The sequence below is a fragment of the Clupea harengus genome, unplaced genomic scaffold (assembly GCF_900700415.2).
Source record: "Clupea harengus unplaced genomic scaffold, Ch_v2.0.2, whole genome shotgun sequence".
Taxonomy (NCBI): domain Eukaryota; kingdom Metazoa; phylum Chordata; class Actinopteri; order Clupeiformes; family Clupeidae; genus Clupea; species Clupea harengus.
Genome location: NW_024879967.1, coordinates 7,387 through 29,383, shown reverse-complemented (window position 1 = coordinate 29,383; position 21,997 = coordinate 7,387). Strand labels below are relative to the sequence as shown.

Here is a 21,997-nt window from a genome sequence, read left to right as displayed (position 1 = left end):
TTAAGAGGTGCAAGTATACAATTTTGGTACACATTTTTAAAATTAGTAGTATTTCCCACCTTACACGGTTATGGGTGTTGGAAACTCAGAAGACAAGTCATCATTCAGATAAATACAGTTTGGCTAGAAAAGATCTTTTTTTTTTCATCCTCACTTTTGAATTCTCAGAAATTTGCCCTGTGCTTCGCTCCAACACTTTTTTTTTTTTTTCAAAGCCAAAGCCATTAAGGGAAATCTCTGGAGACTTTTTGTAAACAGAAAATATTGATAGCCCACATCACAAGCCACCAAACACCATAAGCCACTGAAGCCAATGAAATGTTACCGTGTGGCCCATATATTATGGTATGTGCCATATCTTGTGAAGAGTTTGACTATCACAACATTTGATATGCATACTTGCTCTTCATTCAGATCATTCAATTTGTCCAATTATACTAAAAATATATTTGATTTCATCCAGCTTTTATTGTTTGTTTTGATACTGACGGTTTCAATTATGATAAAACGTATGCTATAAGGAAGCAGTTTCCTTTACATCTGTTTTATAAGGTATCACTAGCACTTGATAATGTTGATCCTCTATCCATCTATTCATTCATAATAATGATGTATAGGTGTTTACTGTTATCATTTTTCAATGTGGGTTGACTATGGAAAGGGTCACATCCATAAGTCACCCTACGCATGAGTGACCTGTGTAGGGGCCGGTTTAATAGTAAGAGGTAAGAAGCTTGGCTGAGGATAAATAGGTCACCACACTTCCTGGAAACTAGTTAGAGGCTACGTGGAAACAGGCTTCTGCAACAGAAATCAATAGTAATCTTTGACCTCAGCATTTCACTGATGCAGCATTGTGTAATGAACAGGCATGGAAGCACGCTGGTGGTTATTCACTGCCATTGTGTTGCCCCAACCCACTGGAGTGTCCTTTCACTGTATGTCAACATGAACCATCATTTATAAATACTCTGATGTTGGATGCTTTCCACTATTTCTGTACATAGGCTTCTTCTTTCTGTCCTTAAAACTGTAAACAAGAGCTTCAAAAACATAAAAAAAAACAATCAGGATGTGTACAGGGAAGTGAACAGAACTAATGGGAAATATTTAGTTTTCTTCAGATTGTAAGACATCCAGAAGCCTTTTTATGTCAACAAAGACCATGAACATGAACATTTTTCATTCCCATGAAGTGACATTAACACGACACATGTTTATCTATAGGATTTGCATGTCAGAGAGGCAGTGCCTTGTTGGCAAACGTGCTCTAACAGCCTTCTGGTGTTTTCCAGTGCCATCTCGAACAGTGGTTTTGGAACGAGCGCACTTGCCCCTTCTGCAAAGCCAAAGTGGCCGTGCCTGCGCCCCTCTGCTGGTCCTCTGCACGTGTCCAGTTCCCCTGACGATGTCTCCAGCTACCCAGCATGCCCCTCTCCCTCGTCTCCTGCAACCAATCCACCTCCCCACGAACACAACTCTCCCCAGCTGATCAGCTTGTAGTGTCAGGCTGAGCTACTCCTCAGAGCAGGGGTTGCACGTTTAGAGGACATCCGGTAGAACACCTAACCTCAGAGCAAATGACTCGAGGACAGTTGTGGCCAAGATCTTGTCCTGGATAGACGTTTCAGTGTTAGCAAATATCTTGGGTATGTTATGTCATACTCTAGTCATGAGTATCTCCAGGCAGTGACGGGCCCGGGTGCAGGCTATTATGACGGGCCCTAGTCAGTGGCGTAAGGCAGTGGTTCCCAAACATTTTACAGTCCCGTACCCCTTCAAACATTCAATTTCAAGCTACGCACCCCCCCCCCCCCCGTTTTTGAAAATGTGAAATTGTCAGGGTAGGTCACTAACCACCCCCGCCACAACCCCTCCCCCCGCACACATATTCAGCCTATAACACTTTATGGTAGGTCACTAACCTACCAGTAGCTATTTTTGCCAGTGTAGACTATTTAGATTGACATAAATATGTCTATGGGCCCCGGCTACAGGCCCCCAAGACCCACGGGCCCAGGTGCGACCGCACCTGCTGCACCCCCTATAGTTACGCCCCTGTCTCCAGGTGACAAGATTTCTCCATTTTTGAACCACCATTTGTATTTATATAATGGAGAGAAAAGAGCAAGAGTTGAAACACTCTCTCTCAGATTATTTGTTTCTTTTTTTTATTTGCACTGCTCTGTTGCACTTTTATGACTAGTCATTTAGAAAGGCAAAGTCTTGACTGTGGCCGTTCGGGACCAACTTGTTTTCTGTTTGTCATTAAGGGGCGACCGTAACTATGCCCTGCCAATGTAAATCTGTGTAAATACATGTGTTTCTCTGTTGAGGAAAGCAGTAGCGCTATCCACGTAGGTACTGTGTGTAACATTTACTTTTTTAATTACGGTTACTAACCTGTGAATCTTCTTTGTTACAAGTGGGTGAAATCACTGCCTGGTACTGGTTTTCACATAGCCAAAAACTTGTATAATTGTAATAATACATGTGATGTGGACGTTTATTATATTTGTTGACTGTTTTCCCTTTCCTATAATTGCCATGGTCTACTGTGCAATACATGTGAGAGAACCTCTCTGTGAACTATCAAACATGTCATGCCAAACTGTCTGGAGTTTACAGTTTGCATTTAAGATGGGCAAGAATGCTCCTTGTACAGCACTGTAAATTCATTTTTAATGAATTTCAATTTTACTGTGATATTAGTCTTTTCTTTACCTTAACTAGATCTATCCATTTTTATTCTCCCATTGACTGCACCAAACCGATTTGGACATTATATTGTGATTTGGAGTCTTGATATTATACACAATGTTGAATCATTTCAATATTTTGAAGTTAAATATTTCCACATCACGTCCAACCTTAACCAGTGTTTGAGCGCATATGCATAAACCTGCTTTGAATTCCAGTATGTCCTCTTCCTCTAGCTCCTGATCGGTTGTAATGTACTGTGAACTCATGTAAATACAGATACTCTAATGGTAACCAGGTGGAATAAAGTTAAGCAAAACAGAGGTGGTGTTTGTCAATTCATTGTAAGTGAAAGGTTGTGTTAACTGGATATGCTCTGTCTCACTAGTTCGCCCATTGGAATGCTTGATTGAGAGCGCTGGTGATATGCATGTTATGGTAGCTGGCCATGGTCCTGGGATGCCTATAGCGTAGAACGCGAGTATGTGATGTCTGCTGACACTCCCTATGGATAAAGGGTAATGTGAGCTACGAGTAAAATGGATGAGAATAGGGAGGAGGTGGGATGCTTATCTACACAGGAGCGTGTGGCATATTGGCCAGGTAAGGTGGGTTTAAATCTCCTAGAATGCAGAACTGGGGTGAGTGACAGCTGTCAATCTTGTGGAGTCCTGGCATGAACAGCTGATTTTCACCATTTTACATGGGTGCTTAAATTATGTTTTGGCACAGACACATTGACCATATTGATCAAACCAGGTGTGAAACTGTGATCTCAAAGAGGAACCAAACATTCACAAGTTATCATGGACAGCTACGACAGATTACAAATGCATTTTCTGTATATATTTTTGCCTGTATATTGACAAAATTCAAATTCCTGTTCCATCCCAAGTCATCCCAAAAGGATTGTCACTGTTTACATTACCTATTTTCAAGAGTTCAACCCAGAAACGATGACACATTTGACAAGCGACCTTTAAATTGCAATGATTCAGGACACTTACATTTCTCGATGGTTATACAGTATGGTACATTAAGGATATTTAACAACTTAAAAAACACAAAATGTTATAAAATGTGCATTAATTGCAAACAAAAAAACTGAAATAAACATAACAAATCAAGTAAGCTTTTGAAAATAATCCTGGAGGTATACAAGGCAGTCCTGATGCAAGTCTATAAAATTCTGTAAACGGCAACCGACAAGAGTCCCCTTTCTTCACACATTTGCTTCCACCATCCACCTTTAAAAGAGGCCATATCCCCAACATGATTTAGTCTTCCACTCCACTGGTGTCATCGCACTCTGGTGAAGAGATTCAAGACGGACACCGACTCCTGTAAAAAGAACATATGATCTTAACAACTCAAATGTTAGCTGAGAGATGCAGCATGCAATCACTATTAAATTGTAAGAACACCCCCAGCTCTGAGCCTAACTCCAACCACTGCATAACTTTGAAAGGGTGGGCAAGGGGCTGAGAGGGTGTGTGTGGTAAGCGGGCGGTACCTTTGTCGAGCGTGTTTTACTGAAGACATTCCAGAAGCGCAAGGTCTCATCTCCGGCTCCTGTGACGATGGCCTCTCCATCTGGTGACATGGCCTACACACACACACACACACACACACACACACACACACACACACACACACACACACACACACACACACACACACACACACACACACACACACACACAGAGAGTTGTTCCTCATCAAATCACTGGCTAATAAAAACTCAAACAGGATGGGCTACTAGGACAAAGGTAGGCCGAGAGGTTCTGCTCCTACCAGGTAGAGGACTCGGTATGAGTGTCCGGTGAGTTTGGCCACCTGAGTGAGGGCTGGGTATTTCCATACCAGTATCTGGTTTTGCGAGTATCCGTGTGTGCTTACCTAACAAACAGACAATCAACAAACAATCAACAAACACTTGCCTTTCTCTCTAAAGAGGACAGCACAAGGAAATCAAACTGTTCAGGCAAGAGTTTCAGTATCAATCTGTCAAGTGTCTGCAATGAATTACAAGTTTCAGAAATGGCTAGTTAATTACAATTTCATACCTGAGAGGTAACACTAGTAAGTGAAACTCTCTGGCTCAGCACATGCCCGGAGAAAAACTAGTGACTGGATATCTCATTTTAAAATTTCAGGTTGCACACCTCTGGACATTTCCCAAGCTACTTTTGCACGCCTCCACATCAGACTTGGCCTGTACATACCAGCTCATTAGCGTGCTTGGACCAGGCCAGGTTGCAGACCTGTGAGCCTGTGTCGATGGACTGCAGGGGCTGCCCCGTCAGCGTGTTCCAGAAGCGGATGCTGCGGTCGGCAGTGCCACCGCCCGATGCCAGCAGCCCATGCTGGTGGGGCGACCAAGCGATGGCCTTCACTGCCGCCAGGTGCTCTGTGTACTGCTGCACGGGCACCACACTAGAGTGGTTCCACACCAGCAGCTGAGGAAGACGAGGACAAATCAACATTTGCAATCAAACTCCCAAACTTCTAGTTAAAATGACAAAGGTGTGTGTTGTTCTTCTTTGCTGTTATTATCATCATCATAATAACATTAATTAATTAATTAGTAAGAAGTATATTGTAGCAGAGCATACTGTAAACATTTATTTTAGCATAGCAGAATATCGTATATTTGTACTATGACATCACAACAATCACACCAGCAGAGGGGAATGGAATCTACCCCTACTGTCACCATGGGAACAAACACGAAATACAAACAGTTTGGGATACAAGTGGATGCCAGATCTCACACACTGCTCTAGAAGCCTCTGCCAAATGACTGCATGAGTAAGACTCAGAGGTCCCTAAAGGGCTTCATTAGCTGAATCAGGTGTAGTAGAAGAGGGCTGAGGGCAGGAGAAAGAGTGGGCAGGCCAACAAAGCAACCGCAGAGCAGGCGATGGCCACTACCTTGTTGTCGTTGCCCCCCGAGGCCAGCAGCTGGTGGTCTGTGCTCCATTTAAGGCCGCACACCTCCTGCCGGTGGCCCTGGAGCCGACGCTCTGACTGCTGGGGGGGCGTGCGCACATCCCGTTGCAGGATCATGCGGTCCCGGCTGCCCGAGGAGAGCTGGTCAGCATTCCATGCCAGAGCACCTGCGGGGAATGAGGGGGGAGGGGGGGCAGAAACTCGTAAGAGAGGGCAATTGAGATAGGGGCCCGGAGAGAAACATTTCTTATCGAAATAGCAATGAAGACACAGACTCCCTCGAGGTTAGTGATGAGTGGGCCTGTATGTATGTATTTATGACCTTACCCACTCTTGCCGTGTGGCCCTCCAGTGCAAACAGCTTCTTGCCTGCAGCGGCGTCCCATATTTGCACAAAGCCTTTATGTGTCCCCACTGCCACTAGATTGCCCTGGGGGGAAAATAAACAGTCTCAAGACCAATCACATGCACGCCCATAATACAGGCTTAACAGCTGTAGCAGAATATAGAGCCCACAGCTCTAGGTGTGTGCACTCACTCGTTCCGACCAGCCGACTGAAGTGACGGAGTCTCCCTCAACCGACAGGTCGCACAGACGTGTTACCTGTAGAAAACAAATCAATCACGATGCTTAGCCTGCTAAAACATGACCAACCAAAGGCACCTCCTTATAGATTGACACTGACACTGTGAGAAGAAGTCATGGATATGACATAAGCATCTTTGTAAGCCATATGGTAGCTACCTGGCTGGTGCATGCGCTCCACAGGTACACACATGTCCCCAAGCCTACACTGAGTACATTCAGGGAGGACCAGTCCACTAGGTTGAGGTAGAAGTCATCTTGCAGTTCAGGTGCGTCCAGCACCTTGAAGGGGATCTTAGAGATTTTGCGCGTGGGCTTTCGTGGCGACCGTAACAGCTTCTGACTGCAAAGGGAAGTCAGAAGAGACCATCAAAACAAAAACAACAGACACCCGCGCACAGAGGGTGCAGAAGCACTGCGATCGGCGCTGTGGGTGAAATGGATGTGCTTCTTTAGACTCTTAGTATGAGCCCCTGTTCATATCTGTTTATAAATCAGCTTACCTCTTGCTGCTGACGGGCGACAGGGAGTATGGAGACAGAGTGTTGTTGTCATCAGGCGAGGAGCGCTTGGCACTGAGAGAGTACTGTATATTTACAGAAGGACAAAAAAAATTAAAAACTTTAATGGTTAATTGCTTAACTGTTTGGTAGAGCACACCTTGTGTTATTAAATCTTATTTTTTTTTTACCACATAATTTTTACCTGTCTCTGCAAATTGGTTGAAGTATGGCATATACACAGTAATGCTATTATTCCCTCAAAGAGCAAAGAAATGCACCTGATAGTTCTTCCCTTGTTTGTTTCTTTGCATGACCATTAAAGAATTACACGGGAGAAAGCTTGACAGAGGCCTGTAGCTGAGAGGGAACGACTGGCACACTCACGTTAAAGAGTCTCCTTCTCTCTGGGGTTGAAGGTCGCAGGCGTTGGTCCTCACTCTGGGGGTCCTGGACCTTCTCGATGCCCGCCCCCAGCAGCTCGTTCTTCAGCAGGGCCGAGTAGGCCAGGCCGTCCGCTGCAGAGCACCACGAGGAGAGACACAGAGTGACAGGAAAATATGAGACGCACGCGAGAGGCAGAAAGGGTTCCCAGAGCACAACAGTGATATATCCATCTTTCTCCCAAATGCCGTCTGTGTGGAGAGTTACAGATGCAGACTGTGATGATGTCCGATCAGTCAGGCCTACCTTTACTGGTGTCTGTGGTGGCATCCTTGGTTTTTCTGTTCTGGCTAGGTGATCGGTCATTCTCCTGAAAACAGAACCGACAAACTTATTTGACTACATGCAAGAACAAATACATCTTACAGGATGTTTTTTGCTGCCATTACCAAATTGCCTTTTTTGCACTACCATAACCTGACTTTAAAGAAAACGTATGCTGCTGTACGTGTATCTGTATGTTTTACTTAGTATTAGGAAATGTCTTGTTTTATCTGTTGTGCCTGTGCACTTTATATGTTTCACCGTGGGAGAGTGGGAAACGTCCTATCGATTCCTTTGTATGTCTTGACATGTGAAGTAATTGACAATAAAGCTACTTTGACTTTGAAAGAAAGAGAAGTCAAGATGACAGTTTAGCAGTGTCGCAGAAAACAGCATTCTGGCAACAATGCTTACGTTTATTCTGTGGAAGTTGATGCTCCAGTTGGCTCCAGCACGGGATGGGATGAATCTATCTCCATGTTTGCTGGGGGATGAGAGCGGAGAGCTTGTGGGCGTCAGGTTGCGGATCGCCTCTGTTGCTTTCTATTTGTGGAGGATTAAAGGGTACCTAGTGAAACCTTGAACTTTATGGCTTCCATTATGGCTTTAAAAACGTGACTTGACGTGCCAATATCCATTTTGCAATGATAAATGCCACAGCAGCACAAAACTGAATCAAAGAAAGTGTGTGAATGATATGGCTTAACACTCACAATGGGACTGCAGTTTACATTCTGTATGTTAATCTGCCGCAACAGCCGCCGCTCATAGTCCTGGTCCATTGAAGAGAGTGACTAAAGAAATGAATGGAAGTATAATCAGAAATCCAACATATACTCAACAGCCTCTGAAATCCATCACTGTTAATATGAATGTCTATGAGGAAGATTCAGGGGGCATGTGTTTGTATCCAATTGACCTTGTCAAGTCATGTGAAGTCAAGTCAGCGTGAGGCTGGTAGAATATTTGTATAAGTTGGGAAGAGCTACCATTAAGGCAAAACATGTAACAACAAGATGGAAGACTATAGCTAACAGCAATGAGCCACTTTGATTAAGTCACATTAGCCCATCTACACACAAATGCTTCACATTTTCATCGGGCAAATCTAGCTTCCTTATCCAACTCCAAAGTGGCTAAACTACACACAGCTACATTAGCCTGTAGAGTCCCTTAGTTTGACCACCTTTGTGGGCTGAGGGTAGTCAAAAACTCTTAAGAATACAGGTTAAGCCCAAAGCACAGTTATCGATTTACCCTGGCAGAATGCATTCCAACAAAACAGAACCCTAGGGTGACTGGACGTACAATATGCATCCGATTAATATAACAACACCAGTACTTTGTAGCACTTATGATATCTAGTCAATCGCTACCTTGACATAATAGATAAATTAGCTCTTATGCTAGCTGGTTAGCTGAAGGGCTAACTAGATGAATACAAAAATAACAACGCCGTCATACCTCTTGCCCTGGATAAATAACTGCTTGTGAATATATCTGGTATTAAAACGTAGAACGCCGTGGTGATATTACCGATTAATTAAAGATCTGATTAGCTGACTAAAATATGTCCTGCGAAGATGTTTTGGGTGAAAGTGCAAAGCATTCTGGGTATGCATAGGAATGCTTACGTCACAAGATTCGAATCAAAACAAACCCGCCACCTTCGTATCGATAAGTTGTCGAAAGAGCAAAAAACATAGGTATGGAGCCCCCTAAGGGTCATGGTGGGAATTTTTTATGGTGAGAATTATTTTTTTTAGCTGGTTTTGCATTCTCACGCAACAGCCTACATTTTGCATTACCTCACAATCCTTTTGTAATCCCACTACTCTTGGTGTATTTTCCACTGACAAGCAACACCACGACATGGATCAGCTCATAGAATTTTACTTTGAACTTAGCATTAAATATGCAGATATAGTTTTACTGCTTAATGATAAGCATGCCTATGAAATCAGTGAAAGTAAAATTAAACGAATTCTAGAATGACAGGACTCACTAAAAGAAAGCATTACAGTGATCTGCATGATGCAGGGAGGAAGGGAACACAAAAGTATTGCAAGGGAATGCAAAAGAGGGAACGCAAAAGTAGCTAAAAAATAAACAAATTCTGACCATTACATTTTTTTTCCAACATGATCTTTAGGGGGCTCCATAGTGCGCACAACATAATTATCTTATGTGCACAAGTTGTTATCTTGTGGGAACAAGTTATCTCTGCGCATAATTTGAGTGTGGAAATTGACCGGAAGTTTGTAGTTTTTAGTGTTAGCTTTTGAACACTTCCTGGATCCAAAGAAAAAATTCCCTGTGGAAAAATTAAAAACGTCTGTGAGATTAATTTCCCGCAGCCTTAGCAACACTACCACCTGGCGGCGACTCGATTACTTTCCCTCCCAATAGTTTAAAAAAATTAAGAAATATGACATATGTGATTTCTGCATCAACGGCACTGAAAACCTTTATTACTCTATCATTGTATGCTACTGTGTAGGCTGGTGATAAAAATGTGCAGAAAACCCCTATTTGTACGCACTTCAACTGTGGAACACCCTATGAAAAAGTAGGCTATTAGAAAGGTGGGCTCAGGGGACATTATACAACATTAACTTATATTATCCCCAATGTTTCATGCCCCTTGGGTTGTGTGGTTGATCTTTGTTTATTATTGTGTGGTCTATTTATTAGTTTGTATTTGTTGTTTTGATGTTAAGCCATTTGAGCTGCATGCATTCTTTGTATGAAAAGTACTATATAAATGACTTATGTATGTTACTTACTTAAAACTGAATTCATGTGATCTGCAATGGGCCACAATGCTGACCTGTTGAATGTACGTATCCCAAGAATCTATTCACGCTTTGATTAATTTTGTCAGTTATCATGTTCATTGTAACTGTATCGACTGTAAACAACAATAAGGAACACAATTCCGCGAGATCTCCCATTAGACATGTCAGCTGCAAAATGAAAAGTGAAGAAGAAACTGTTGCCTCAGTCTTGGAGATAATAGTGAGCCTACAACTATTCAGTCGTCTTAAGTTCATGGCCTGTCAAGTCATATTGAATCCATCATCTACCATCCAGTTCACCTCGACCATATCTTTTCTTTTCTATACATTGAAGTTGAAGTGCACATTTGTAGAATAGTTTTACACCATAGTATAGATGCAGTAGCCTACTTTAATGTGGCCATCACATTGCCACACTTAACTAAGACATTTCTACTCCTCATCAGTAGGGGGCAATATGGATAAGAGGTACTCTGTTTATTGCTGGAGTCCAAAACGTTACAACATAGCTGTGGTAGTCTTGTTCTTTTCCTGGCTGTTTCACATGTGGAGTGATGGCACTAGTTTTTTAGGCTGTATAATTTAGTAAGTAACATTGGTTTTACATAATGTCAATCTCCTAGAAAGACATGTACTTTTGTATTTAGTTTATATTATTGTTATTTGATCGGTAGTTGTTGTACCGGTCGATATAGCTGAATATCTTCTGTAGCTAGTTAGCATAGCAAAGGTTTTGTAACTGCGTGATGTTTAATAACCAGCTGTTATAAAAGAATGCCACTGAATGTATGCATTTTTTTGCTTCTGGTTGTGTTTTCAGGACACGTTCCGATGAATGTTTCGTAATCCCCACATTTTATTACCAGTCAAGTTTACTTACCTAACTTGACGATAATGAAGTTGGGGAGAGAGTAAAATAAAACTCTTTAGCTTGTTATCGATACAGAGCTAGCAGTGGCCTTTAATTATTTGGTTGTATGGATCCCGTATTGTAGATTTCAGTGAATTGATGTTAGGATGTACCTCGTTATCTCACGGGACATTTGTGGTTGAGCACAACATGTGGGTTATTATATATAGACAAACAACATCATTTTCTCTACAGCTGAATTAACTTGTAATCCCTCCGCTGGCTTTCCCATTAATTTCCCTGTCCTTTAACCATTGAAGGCATTACAATCACCGCCATGTTCGATGGAAAGGATGTGACTGCAGTTGGCCAAATATTGGTCAACTCAAAACACGACCTGACCACACGATTTCGGGCGCTGTTCACGTTGCGTAACCTGGGTGGACCTGAGGCCATCAATTGGATAAGTCGAACCTTTGAGGATGAATCTGCCTTGCTGAAACATGAACTAGCATACTGCTTGGGTCAGATGCAAGATGAACGAGCCATTCCTGTTCTGGAGACTGTTCTAAAAGATACCAGTCAAGAGCCCATGGTCAGACACGAAGCTGGTAGGCAGGCAATGACCGTCGCATATACACACACCTCTCTGTAGCTGCCTGTATGCATAGCACAATAATTATTAGCCAGTCATACACTTTATTGTTTAAATGTAATATAATTTGCATCTTTTCTGAATCTCATCCTTGTTTTAGGTGAGGCTTTGGGGGCTATTGGAAATCTAAAGGTGTTGGATTTACTCAAGCAGTACTCTGAAGATCCTGTTATAGAGGTATAAAAAAAATAATACACACTTGATAGTGTAGTTAATTTTGTCTCTCCAAATTCCTGGATATTTCAGTTGACATTTCCATTGTTGTGCAGGTGGCGGAGACATGTCAGTTGGCCGTGAGGCTTCTGGAGTGGCAGCAGGGTGGCGGGCGTGAAGAAGGGGCAGATGGGAACCCATACAGCTCAGTGGACCCAGCACCGCCTGCTCCCAGGAAGAGTGTGCCCGAGCTTAGGGTGCAGCTCTTGGATGAGAGCTTGTCGCTGTTTGAGAGATACAGGGCCATGTTTGCCCTGCGTAACCTGGGCACTGAGGAGGCTGTGTTAGCTCTTGGCGATGGTAAAGAGCAGGAAAGTGTGTGTGTGTGTGTGTGTGTGTGTGTGTGTGGTGCGCTGTGAGAGAAATCTACAGTGTCATTCATACATTCACATCAGCCACAAATCCGTGCAATGCAGCCATTGCAATATAGCTTATCTTGTTAGTGTCTGAAAGTAAATACAATATGCCAGTGTGTGTAATTTTTATTCCAATAAGGTCCAAATAGGAATTCAGGAGGTTTACGTTTTGAACACTGGTGCTAACATTATTCCCTTCCCTCCACTGGTCAGGTCTCCAGTGTAGCAGTGCCTTATTCCGGCACGAGATCGGCTATGTCTTGGGTCAGATCCAGCATGAGGCCAGCATCCCCCAGCTTCAGGCAGCGCTGGAGAAGGAGGACGAGAGCGCCATGGTGCGGCATGAGTGTGCCGAGGCCCTGGGCTCCATCGGAAAGGACGCCTGCCTGGAGATCTTGCAGCGCTACCGGGAGGACCAGGAGCGCGTCGTAAAGGAGAGTTGCGTGGTGGCGCTGGACATGCTGGAGTATGAGAACTCCTCGCAGTTCCAGTACGCAGACGGACTCTTGCGGCTGCAGGGCGAGACGTGAGGGAGGCTGGCTGGCTGAGGTTTCCCCCCACAGAAGAATCTCCCCTCAACAGTACCCAACCATAAAAAGCACCAGTTTATGACATACTGGTTGTGGTCATGGAAAAAATGTATGATGAGGATTGCGTAGTATTTCACCCACAGACTGTATTTTATTATGTTGTGAAAGAGTTTTGGCTGGCTTATTTATTATTTTTGTGGAAAAATAGGTGTCACAGAGAAGCCGAATCCAATTTCTCAAAATCCTTCCTAATTACAATGATCTGTTCTAAAGTGTCCTGAGAAGATTTAATGTAACCATTTGAGGCCACAAACTGAATCATAACATCTCTATTCCGAGCATAACATTTGAATCATCATTAAATATGGTTGTGTGACGAGCAGTGTTTATATTTGTGTGTGTATTTTGACCATAAAATTACTCAAGCAGTCCGTTCCTCTTGTCCTGAGGGTCAACAGAGGTGATGGACCACATGCTCGTATGGGGTGGAGGATCACAGTGGTTTACGCAAAGGACAAGTAATCCGCACAGCAGTGTGTCTTTCTCCTTCATTAAGGGTTGGGATTCTGAGTGGAGTCTTATCTGAAAGGGTCTTGGGTCCTCATTACATGCTGATGTCAGACCTTTGTGAAAGGGGTCATGTGATAATGTCCTGATCAGGGTAATGTTTGCCTTGGATAGAGATGACAGCTGTTATTCAACACCTAACACACCTATTAATGGTCTGTACAATGATACTAATTCATGATATGTATTTTAAGTGGCCGTAATGTATTCACCAGGCAATTGAGACTGGGGTGTGATTTCAAGCAGCACTGAAAAAGATGAACATATGAGCAGATGCTGCAATTTCAGTTTCAATTTCAGTGTTTTACAGATTTTCCCACAATGAACAAGGCTAAAGCAGTTTTAGTTTTCCACAACAGAAACACTGCACCTTCAAAATAATCTTTGAGTGAGGATAACCCAGGTGGAACTGAAGTATTGGGTTAAATGCACAGATTTACATTTTTGCCAGATGTATCATAGTTTATCAGTCATATATCACATTAACAGTAGTGACACTCTTGTCTAATTAAATGAACAGATGCTGAAACATTTACTGTTATCCTATATCTATCCATCCATTATCTATCTATCTATCCATCCATTTATCTATCTCTAGCCATTTATCTATCTACCGATTTCGCGAGTTTGCCCACTTTCAAAGAAATGCGTGATCTATAATTGTAATTGTAGGTCTATTTTAACAGTGAGAGACAGAATATCAACAAAAACATCCGGAAAACTGCATTTTATAACAGTTATGAATTGATTTGCATTTGATCGCGGGAAATAAGTATTTGATCCCCTACCAAACAGCAAGAATTCTGGCTCCCACACACCAGTTATGTGCCCACGAGGCATACAGATTAGTCCTCATTAGGCCTGACAAGGTACACCTGATCTCAACTGGTGACGTGTATAAAAGAAACCTGTCCAAAGAATCATACTTCACACCTTCAACCTCACCACCATGGGCAAGACCAAAGAGTTGCCCAAGGACATCAGAGATAAGATTATAGACCAGCACAAGGCTGGAATGGGCTACATCTATCCATCTATCTGTTTATCTATCTAATGTATTTCACTTCTTTACCTACCACCCATCCTTCCATTTTCTATATGTAATGACCAGCTGCATCTGAGGTCAATAGATTGCATTTTTTTGGTTTGTTTTGCTCACCTGTCCCTTTAAGTAGCACGTGTAAAGTTCCTTATGGACATGCACAATGGATTGCATACAGCTCTCATGATGATTGGCACAGAGGGATATAAGTATAAGGCTTGATCCAGAGGGAGGGAGGAAAGGAGGAAGGAAGAGTTGGTCCTTGAGCCAGAAGGAACACAGGGATCCATGAGCTAAGAGTGTCTTTGAGGCAGGTCAGCGCAGAGGTATTTTTTCACTGACAGGGTAACCATGTTGCACCCTATTATGATTGGCATCGTGGCGCTGAACACGTCCATCACCATCATCTACTGGGCCTTTATTCTCATAGAAGCCTTCCACAAGAAGGTTGAGGACGAGCCCAAGAAAGACAACCCTGCTTAAATGACCACCTTTCCCCAACTCTGTAAATCTTAAGACATCTTTTTTTTTTAGAGTAGATTGTTCGTAATGCTTCCACGATGCATCTGGGCCAAAGGAAACTATTGGTCTATATCAGCTCTTCAGTCTTCCACCTATTTGTCAAGGGGTTATGAAAATGAACCAGCAGGTAATGTGATTATTTTTATTTTAATCTGTTCTGTAGAGGCTGTCTATATTTCTTTTCAAAACAAACATCACTGTTTTAGTGATTACAATCATATCTAGTATTTGCCCTTGCCTGACCGTAAATATTACAGCATCTGGAAAGATTAAACTGTGCATAGAATAAAGACAGAGAGAGATAAACAATTTGTTGGTACAGTGGTGAGGTCTCATCAGATTACTGAAAGTAAATCTCTCTCCTGGACCCGTTTCTTCCCTTCTAGGTCTGTTTGTCAGCATCCAGACACCAGACGAGATAGCTTTGCAGCAGCTGTCACGCAAAAGGAAAGAAATACATCACAGAAAACCTGAAACCCCCTGGATCTTGGGAAGAAAAACACATAGGGAATGGGATAGTGCCCGTAAAAATAACCTGCCATTACCAAGCCTAAGAGGATCACTGACTGAGGTATGTCTCGTTTTTAATTCAGTGTGAGTTTCTTTTGTGTTACTAAATGATAAAGTTGTAATGCAGCCAATATATTTAAATTGAAATTAGATATATTTAAATCAAGTGTGTCTGTGTGTGTGTGTGTGAGAAAACAAGTGACTTAGGTACATAAAGTACACCCCTTTTCATATGCTTTTGGCGTAAACCGATCTGCAATTGTTAATTGAATAAATCCTATTGAACCACCTCAGCTATATCAATTGGCACAAATAAATGCTCCATCACAAAGACACATTCTACCACTTGCATCATCATTGGTTGAAAGATGGACTGCATAGATTCATTTTCATTGTGACTCATGTTGCCATCATCATATGTACCCTTCATATGTACCCTCTCAAAGAAAGAGACTGGCTGTGTTCCGAAATGAGGTCAGACATGCAGGTGATTGACAGGTGATTTAAAGTGCCACTCTGAGACACAAAGACAGACAGAGTCAGTCAGACAGCGAGTGTCTTTTGTGCATCCAGACGAAGGAGCCCAAGTGACCTAGAGAGGTTTAGATTGAAAGAGTCTGACCAGCCTCGACCTCTCACCCAACATGCACCCCTTAATGGTGGGCATCGTCACGGCCAACACGACTCTGACGCTGCTCCTCTGGAGTTTCTTGTTTGCACAACTCTTCCGCAAGAAGATAGAGGCAGGCTCTGAACCCAAACCTCAGGAGGTCCCAGTTTGAGTGAGCACATGTTTTACCCTCAGTGATTATTTAACTAGTTTGAGGTCAGTGGTGAATTTTGAAATATATATTTCATTTGTTAAATAGGCTAGTAATAAGAACCTACATTCTGTTGAGTTGTCTATTGGTCAGATGTTTTGTAAATTAGATATGTAGGCCTTCGTGATTTTTGGTTTGTCAACTCTCTTTGTTGACTCTCTCTTTGTGTTGTTGGCTGTTGTATGCCTGTTGGCTGTATTATTCTTTGCCTGTCACTTTGAGTTCAAGCCACTGCTTTCTTTAATTGGAACCTGAGCCTTTAATTCAGACATCCTGGGACATTTATTACCACCATCATCTTTTCCTTTAACCAGAAGACCATACTTTTGCCTCATTTCGAGGCCTTGAATGACATGGCTCTTTGCAGAGCGATGGCATCCATAGAATCTGAATTACAGGACGAAGATCAAGACAACTTGCCAGGCTTGATGTAGCTGACCCCTAGAGGGTTGGTTATATTCTCTCAATAGATCTGTAGAACCATGCTGGCCAAATTTCAGTGGTCAGTGGTAGTGGTATTAACTCATGTGTTTTCCTCCTGCTCCATCCATCACCTTCTCCCTCTCTGTGGGGTATCCTTGTGTGTGCTGAGCCAATGACATGACTGATTCTTATTCATCTGGAGTCCTTTCAAGTCACTGTGATTTCATCTCATTGGTCATGGTTAGGTATAATATGCACAAACTGGAGCATGATGAAAATGTGTGCTTTGTCAACAGCAGGGTGTAAAAGAAAAAAATCTGTGCTGATAGTCTTTCACTAATACCAGACATTACAGAATGAAATAAACTCCCCACTGCAATTTCCATCTTCCTGCCAGCTTGGAGACATTCACTACAGAACTTCCATATATCTCAATACAGAGAGTGAGAAAGTGGTTTGAAGACACCTGCCCGAGACTCCAGCTGCTAAAGTTCACCATGGAGAGTCCCAGTGCAGAATCCCCATTTGGGATCGTGGGAAGAATGTTCTGGAACAGCTCCGTGGAAGACTACAGGCCCCGTCATCTTCTCCAGAATGAGGAGACAGGGGAGGAAGCGCCTCTCTTTGTTGATCATACCCCCCCTTCCAGAGACCAGATCACCCTGCCCAGATATGTTCTATACATCCTAATGGGAGCCACAGTGATTGTTGTGGGGCTTTATGGTATAGTAGGACATCTTATAAAAGACTTGCTCCATGACCTTGCAGGTAATCTTTGGTCATTTTGGTTATTTTCATTAATTGTGGTAAACACAGTTCGGTCTGTGCAAGGGATATATATAACGTATACCTTTTTTTGTGGACCTTTCTTGCGGATGATAAATTAAGCCATAGTACAAACTTAATGAATTGGGCGTAATGTTTTAATGAGGACATTTCAGCAAACACAGCACAACTGTGTTGTTCAGTGACAAACAGTAACCTATCATGATTAAATCTGCAAATACGTAGCTGATTGATCAGGGCTGGCGTCCAGCGCGTCCTGTGCAGATGTCACACCTGCGGGCAGTCTAGTCATGCTCCACAGGACACACAGAGGCAGCTTTGGCCGGATTAAATAGATTACAGCCATCCTACAATCCCACACACACCAACCCCACCCCAGCCCCTCTGTTTGTGTGGCTCGCTGCAAAGCCTTCACCTTCACCCACCGTGGTCTCAGTGCCAGGCCATGAAACCGTAGTGTCAGCAAGGTTATTAAGAGGTTTGTCTGCAGATTAGACGGGGTTCCAGATGACTGTAAACACTTCTACGTAAACACGCAGCGCTCTCCTGCTTCCCACCGCCTGGAGTCTTGGAGTGTCATGACACGGGCTGCAACGCTGATCACTTTCATTTTAATTTACTTTAATTAATTACTTTAATTGTGTTTGATACAGATTGAGATTGGGCCATTGGATCAAACCCTGTAAACACTGACTTAAATTGCGTTTGATACAGATTAAGATTGGGTCATTGAATCAAACCCTGTTAACACTGACTTTAATTGTGTTTGATACAGATTGAGATTGGGCCATTGGATCAAAAATGTAAATACTGTGACTTTAATTGTGTTTGATACAGATTGGGCTCTTGGCTCAAACCCTGTGGAACAAGATGTGTATGAACGAGTTGGAGAAGAGGAGAGGAGGTGTGAGAGGGGGGCCAGAGGAGATTGGAGGACACAGGAGGAAAAACAACGAGGACCACTGCCAGGATTTCAGATCGCCATGTGAATCTGGACTTTAAATTCCTTTTCCATGAATGTTTTCCCCAGATAAAGAAGAAAAATCTCTTAACTACACTGACTCTTTTCTTCTCACTTGGGATCTCCAAATATCATCCACTGATTTAATGTTTACGTTATCTTTGCAATGCTTTTGCAGAAATGTATACACATTTAGATTTGATTTATTTATCAATCGCCTCGTCTCAGAGCATCAGAAGCACTGTAGTTTATTTGATGTAATCTAGAACATCATGTAAAATATAACATCTTTTATTTTTTTGTTTTAAGATTTATATGTATCCTAACTGTTTCCATGTGACTGGTAGATGCCTCAAGAAAAACATGCTTTTGCTACACAAGTCTAAACCGAGGCAGAGCCTCCTTAGCTTAGTACTTCTGTAATAGTGATTTGAGTGCCATGCTGCTGTACAAACCACAGCAGTCTGTCCCATTGCAAGTAATGCGTCAAATAAAAATATAATTGGACATGTGTGTCTCTGTGTGTGCATCTTTCTCTGTGCCTTTGACTCTCTGTGTGTTTGTCACACTCTCCCTCTCCATTTGTGTGTGTTTGTGGTGCGTGTGTGTGTGTGTGTGTTTATGTGTATGCATGATGTGCTGATCTATCCCCTTAGCTTTATCCAGTATTATCAGTCCGGGCTTAAAACAGCCTTATCCCTGCAGGGATGCTGAGCAAACCATCTTTTTCTGTCGCTACAACAAAGAGGGATAGAGCACCTGACATTTGTATCCAAGAGCAGTCCATTGGGATATGCCAGAACAGTCCATTGGGATATGCAAGCTTAGATATTATTTGTTTTATGCCATTAAAAAGAATATATGATCAAGAAAGACTGAAAGAAAGAAAGAATTCTGATGAAATAACAGTGTGCTGAAGTAAAATTAAACAACATATTAGTATTTATGGTATACACTGCACATATTATTAATCTGTCTTGTGGTATATAAACATTAAGACCTTGGGCTGACATCAGGGCCCCCATACATCCCCTGTCCAGACAGCTCTTTTAAATAGTTAAATCTAGGCTCTGAATGGCGCCCTTGACCCAGTGCTTATGCCACTAAGTGCATTAGCGATAGCTCCCTTGTTTTCTGTTGCTGGGGCAGTTTGAATCCGATGCACTCCAGTCATGGTGGCTTCACAGCCCAGGATGCTGTAGCATTGTGTTTAGCATCATTCATGGTGTCATTCAAGCATGAAAAATACTTATGAGCAGACCTCGAGTGGTTTCACACCACCTCAGCCACACACCTAAACTGCTTTTGAACTAAAGAGAGGGATTAGGGGATTACAGGATTGTCACAAAGGGAAAAAAAGCAGCTAACGGGAAGTCTTGCCGGTAAGAACTCTTCTTTGTTTAAAAAAAATAATTCCTCACCATTCCTATTGTGATGTGTGTATTTTCGGAGGTCTAGGACAGGTGGGAATTTTGTTCTTGTGGCAATCTATTGTTGATAATTACTCTCTTTCGGACAGAATTATCCAACCTTGCTGCTGACACTCAATAGGTTTCCAGGACAACATGACAGCACAGTCAAGACGCCTACTGGCCTTCAAATAAGTTAAGGAGAAATGGATGTAGATGAAGCTGTGGTGGACCAGAGTGGCTCAGAGGAGATTTTATTTGAAAGCTACATCCCCCCATCCCGAGACGCCATCACCTTACCCAACTACATCATCTACCTGCTCCTGGCCTCCTCAGGCGCACTGATCGCTCTGTACGCCATAATAAGGCACCTGATCAAAGACCTCCTCCACGACCTGGCAGGTAACAATCTCACCACGCGTGACCACCCCATATCACAGAAAACCATTCAGATCCTTAGTTCCTCTCAAGCTAAGTAGTATTTCTTAGGCTTTAAGGCACAGTGTAAAGCTCTTTATCGTTGGGTTTTTAGAGGGATCAACACCCTGCAAACATGATGGAAATAGAGGGATTACTAGAGAGGTTCTTTCTTATCAGTTGTTTCTGGGCAGTTTTGTTATGCCTGGCAGTGCAATTAGTTCAGATTTTTTAAAAGTTATCGTTCAATGTTACACATCTATTAAACACAAAGGACACATTTCATCATTGTACAAAAGTAAGTGGGTGAAAATGTCTGTGAATTTCATTTGTTTATGTTTCTCTTGCTTTGAAAAATATTTATATGCAGAAACCCACCTAAAGTAATAATGATACAATAAATAAATCAACAATAAAAGTAAAGTAAATAATTGGAAAAATATATATAGACCATGAAGGAACATTGGGAAATACTGTTTTATCACAGTTCCTTCAGAATTGAAATGTTAGTGTTGTAGTTGGTATTGGAACATTTATTTTTGACAACAAAAGTTACTAATTGCACAATTAAAACAGACATAATTCCCAGTCCAGCTGACACATCATAAACTGTATGAAATAAAAGATAAATAACAACAAGTGGCCTCTCTGTCTAGACTGGCTGCTTGGGGAGCAGCCAGAGGAGGTGGCGGTGGACTACTACGAATGTAAAGACAAGTTCCGGATCGACTGGTGCCCAGAGACCAACCCTGAGCTGGAGGCCATGGTGAGGGCGGAGGAGTACCAGGTCCTGCTGGAGGGCAACAAGAACACGCCAGCCATCTGGGTCATCTCCGACGGCCGAGAGCCCCGCCCACCTCGCACCGGACCACGGGTGGTGTTTGGACGCTTCAGCTAGCCAGCCAGCCAGACGCAAGACCAGAAGAGAAACACTGTTGTTAAAATATGGAGTCAGACGGTCGTTTAGAACCTCCACAGCTAAATAAATGCATTATGCTCTCTTCAGTAATCCTCTCAAAATCTTCTCTTTCCACACGCACACTACGAAGCTGCTTTGGCTCATACACATGATTGACAGGTAGAAATTTGAGCATATTGGTTGGGATTTTGGAGATCCTTTTTTTTTTTGAGAGAGAGAGAGGCTTGTGGTCAGAGAGATAAGATACTACAAATGTTCTGAGTTAGCATGCCTGACTACATTTTACACAATGGACTTACATTTAAATTGTGGACACAGAGTTATGTGTAAATAAGAGCTCGACAGGGGTGGCTGCTATCCCGTATATAATGGCTGAGAAGCTTGTTGCTGAAAAAAAAGAACTGCAATTAAGCAAAAAAATATTGAAAGCTAAGTGCTGTTTCATCTTGTAAATATTAAGTGGGCTAATGCACTGTTGCTGTTAGCCTTGCAAGCTATTGACTAAAATTTTGTCTAAAATATGAAATATTGATGCAGCGCTCTGTATGCCACATTTTTCTTGAACCAGAAGTTTGTCTCATCCCCTATAGGTGGAAAGCGAGTTTGTGTTCTCTGGACAGTTGAAAGTTGGATACTGATATCCAAATACTATTAATCAATAAAAGATATTTAATATCAATGTTTCATTCATTTCATTGAAGAGAAAATGTATTCTAGATGTATTTATCACTCCCATACATTTGTTATCTATTATTAAGTGACATTGTAATTA

The 21,997-nt window shown here is 42.4% G+C and overlaps 2 protein-coding genes across 2 annotated transcripts; one reads left to right on the top strand and one right to left on the bottom strand.

Annotated features, from left to right (window-relative positions):
* Positions 1-3,660: 3,660 nt before the first annotated feature.
* On the bottom strand, positions 3,661-9,064 carry LOC122130968 (fizzy-related protein homolog). The gene is made up of 14 exons (XM_042705845.1): positions 8,911-9,064; positions 8,160-8,240; positions 7,861-7,989; positions 7,429-7,492; positions 7,126-7,256; positions 6,742-6,824; positions 6,398-6,581; positions 6,191-6,256; positions 5,980-6,082; positions 5,635-5,819; positions 4,926-5,159; positions 4,495-4,599; positions 4,214-4,306; positions 3,661-4,041 (listed from the first exon to the last, which is right to left on the bottom strand). Exons 2-14 carry the CDS (start codon positions 8,226-8,228, stop codon positions 4,000-4,002), a joined length of 1,488 nt encoding a protein of 495 aa, XP_042561779.1. The 5' UTR covers positions 8,229-8,240; positions 8,911-9,064; the 3' UTR covers positions 3,661-3,999.
* A 1,667-nt stretch (positions 9,065-10,731) lies between these two features.
* Positions 10,732-13,227, top strand: dohh (deoxyhypusine hydroxylase/monooxygenase). The gene is made up of 5 exons (XM_042705844.1): positions 10,732-10,829; positions 11,415-11,705; positions 11,850-11,926; positions 12,019-12,262; positions 12,532-13,227. Exons 2-5 carry the CDS (start codon positions 11,432-11,434, stop codon positions 12,846-12,848), a joined length of 912 nt encoding a protein of 303 aa, XP_042561778.1. The 5' UTR covers positions 10,732-10,829; positions 11,415-11,431; the 3' UTR covers positions 12,849-13,227.
* Positions 13,228-21,997: the final 8,770 nt, after the last annotated feature.

Excerpts from the sequence above, each read along its gene's own strand:
- LOC122130968 (XM_042705845.1), bottom strand. The coding sequence starts at position 8,228 with ATGGACCAGGACTATGAGCGGCGGCTGTTGCGGCAGATTAACATACAG. Across the intron at positions 6,825-7,125 it reads AGAGAAGGAGACTCTTTAAC|TACTCTCTCAGTGCCAAGCG; the intron begins GTGAGTGTGCCA and ends GTAAATATACAG. Across the intron at positions 6,083-6,190 it reads CAGTCGGCTGGTCGGAACGA|GGCAATCTAGTGGCAGTGGG; the intron begins GTGAGTGCACAC and ends TTTTCCCCCCAG.
- dohh (XM_042705844.1), top strand. The coding sequence starts at position 11,432 with ATGTTCGATGGAAAGGATGTGACTGCAGTTGGCCAAATATTGGTCAAC. Across the intron at positions 11,706-11,849 it reads CATGGTCAGACACGAAGCTG|GTGAGGCTTTGGGGGCTATT; the intron begins GTAGGCAGGCAA and ends TCCTTGTTTTAG. Across the intron at positions 12,263-12,531 it reads TGTGTTAGCTCTTGGCGATG|GTCTCCAGTGTAGCAGTGCC; the intron begins GTAAAGAGCAGG and ends TCCACTGGTCAG.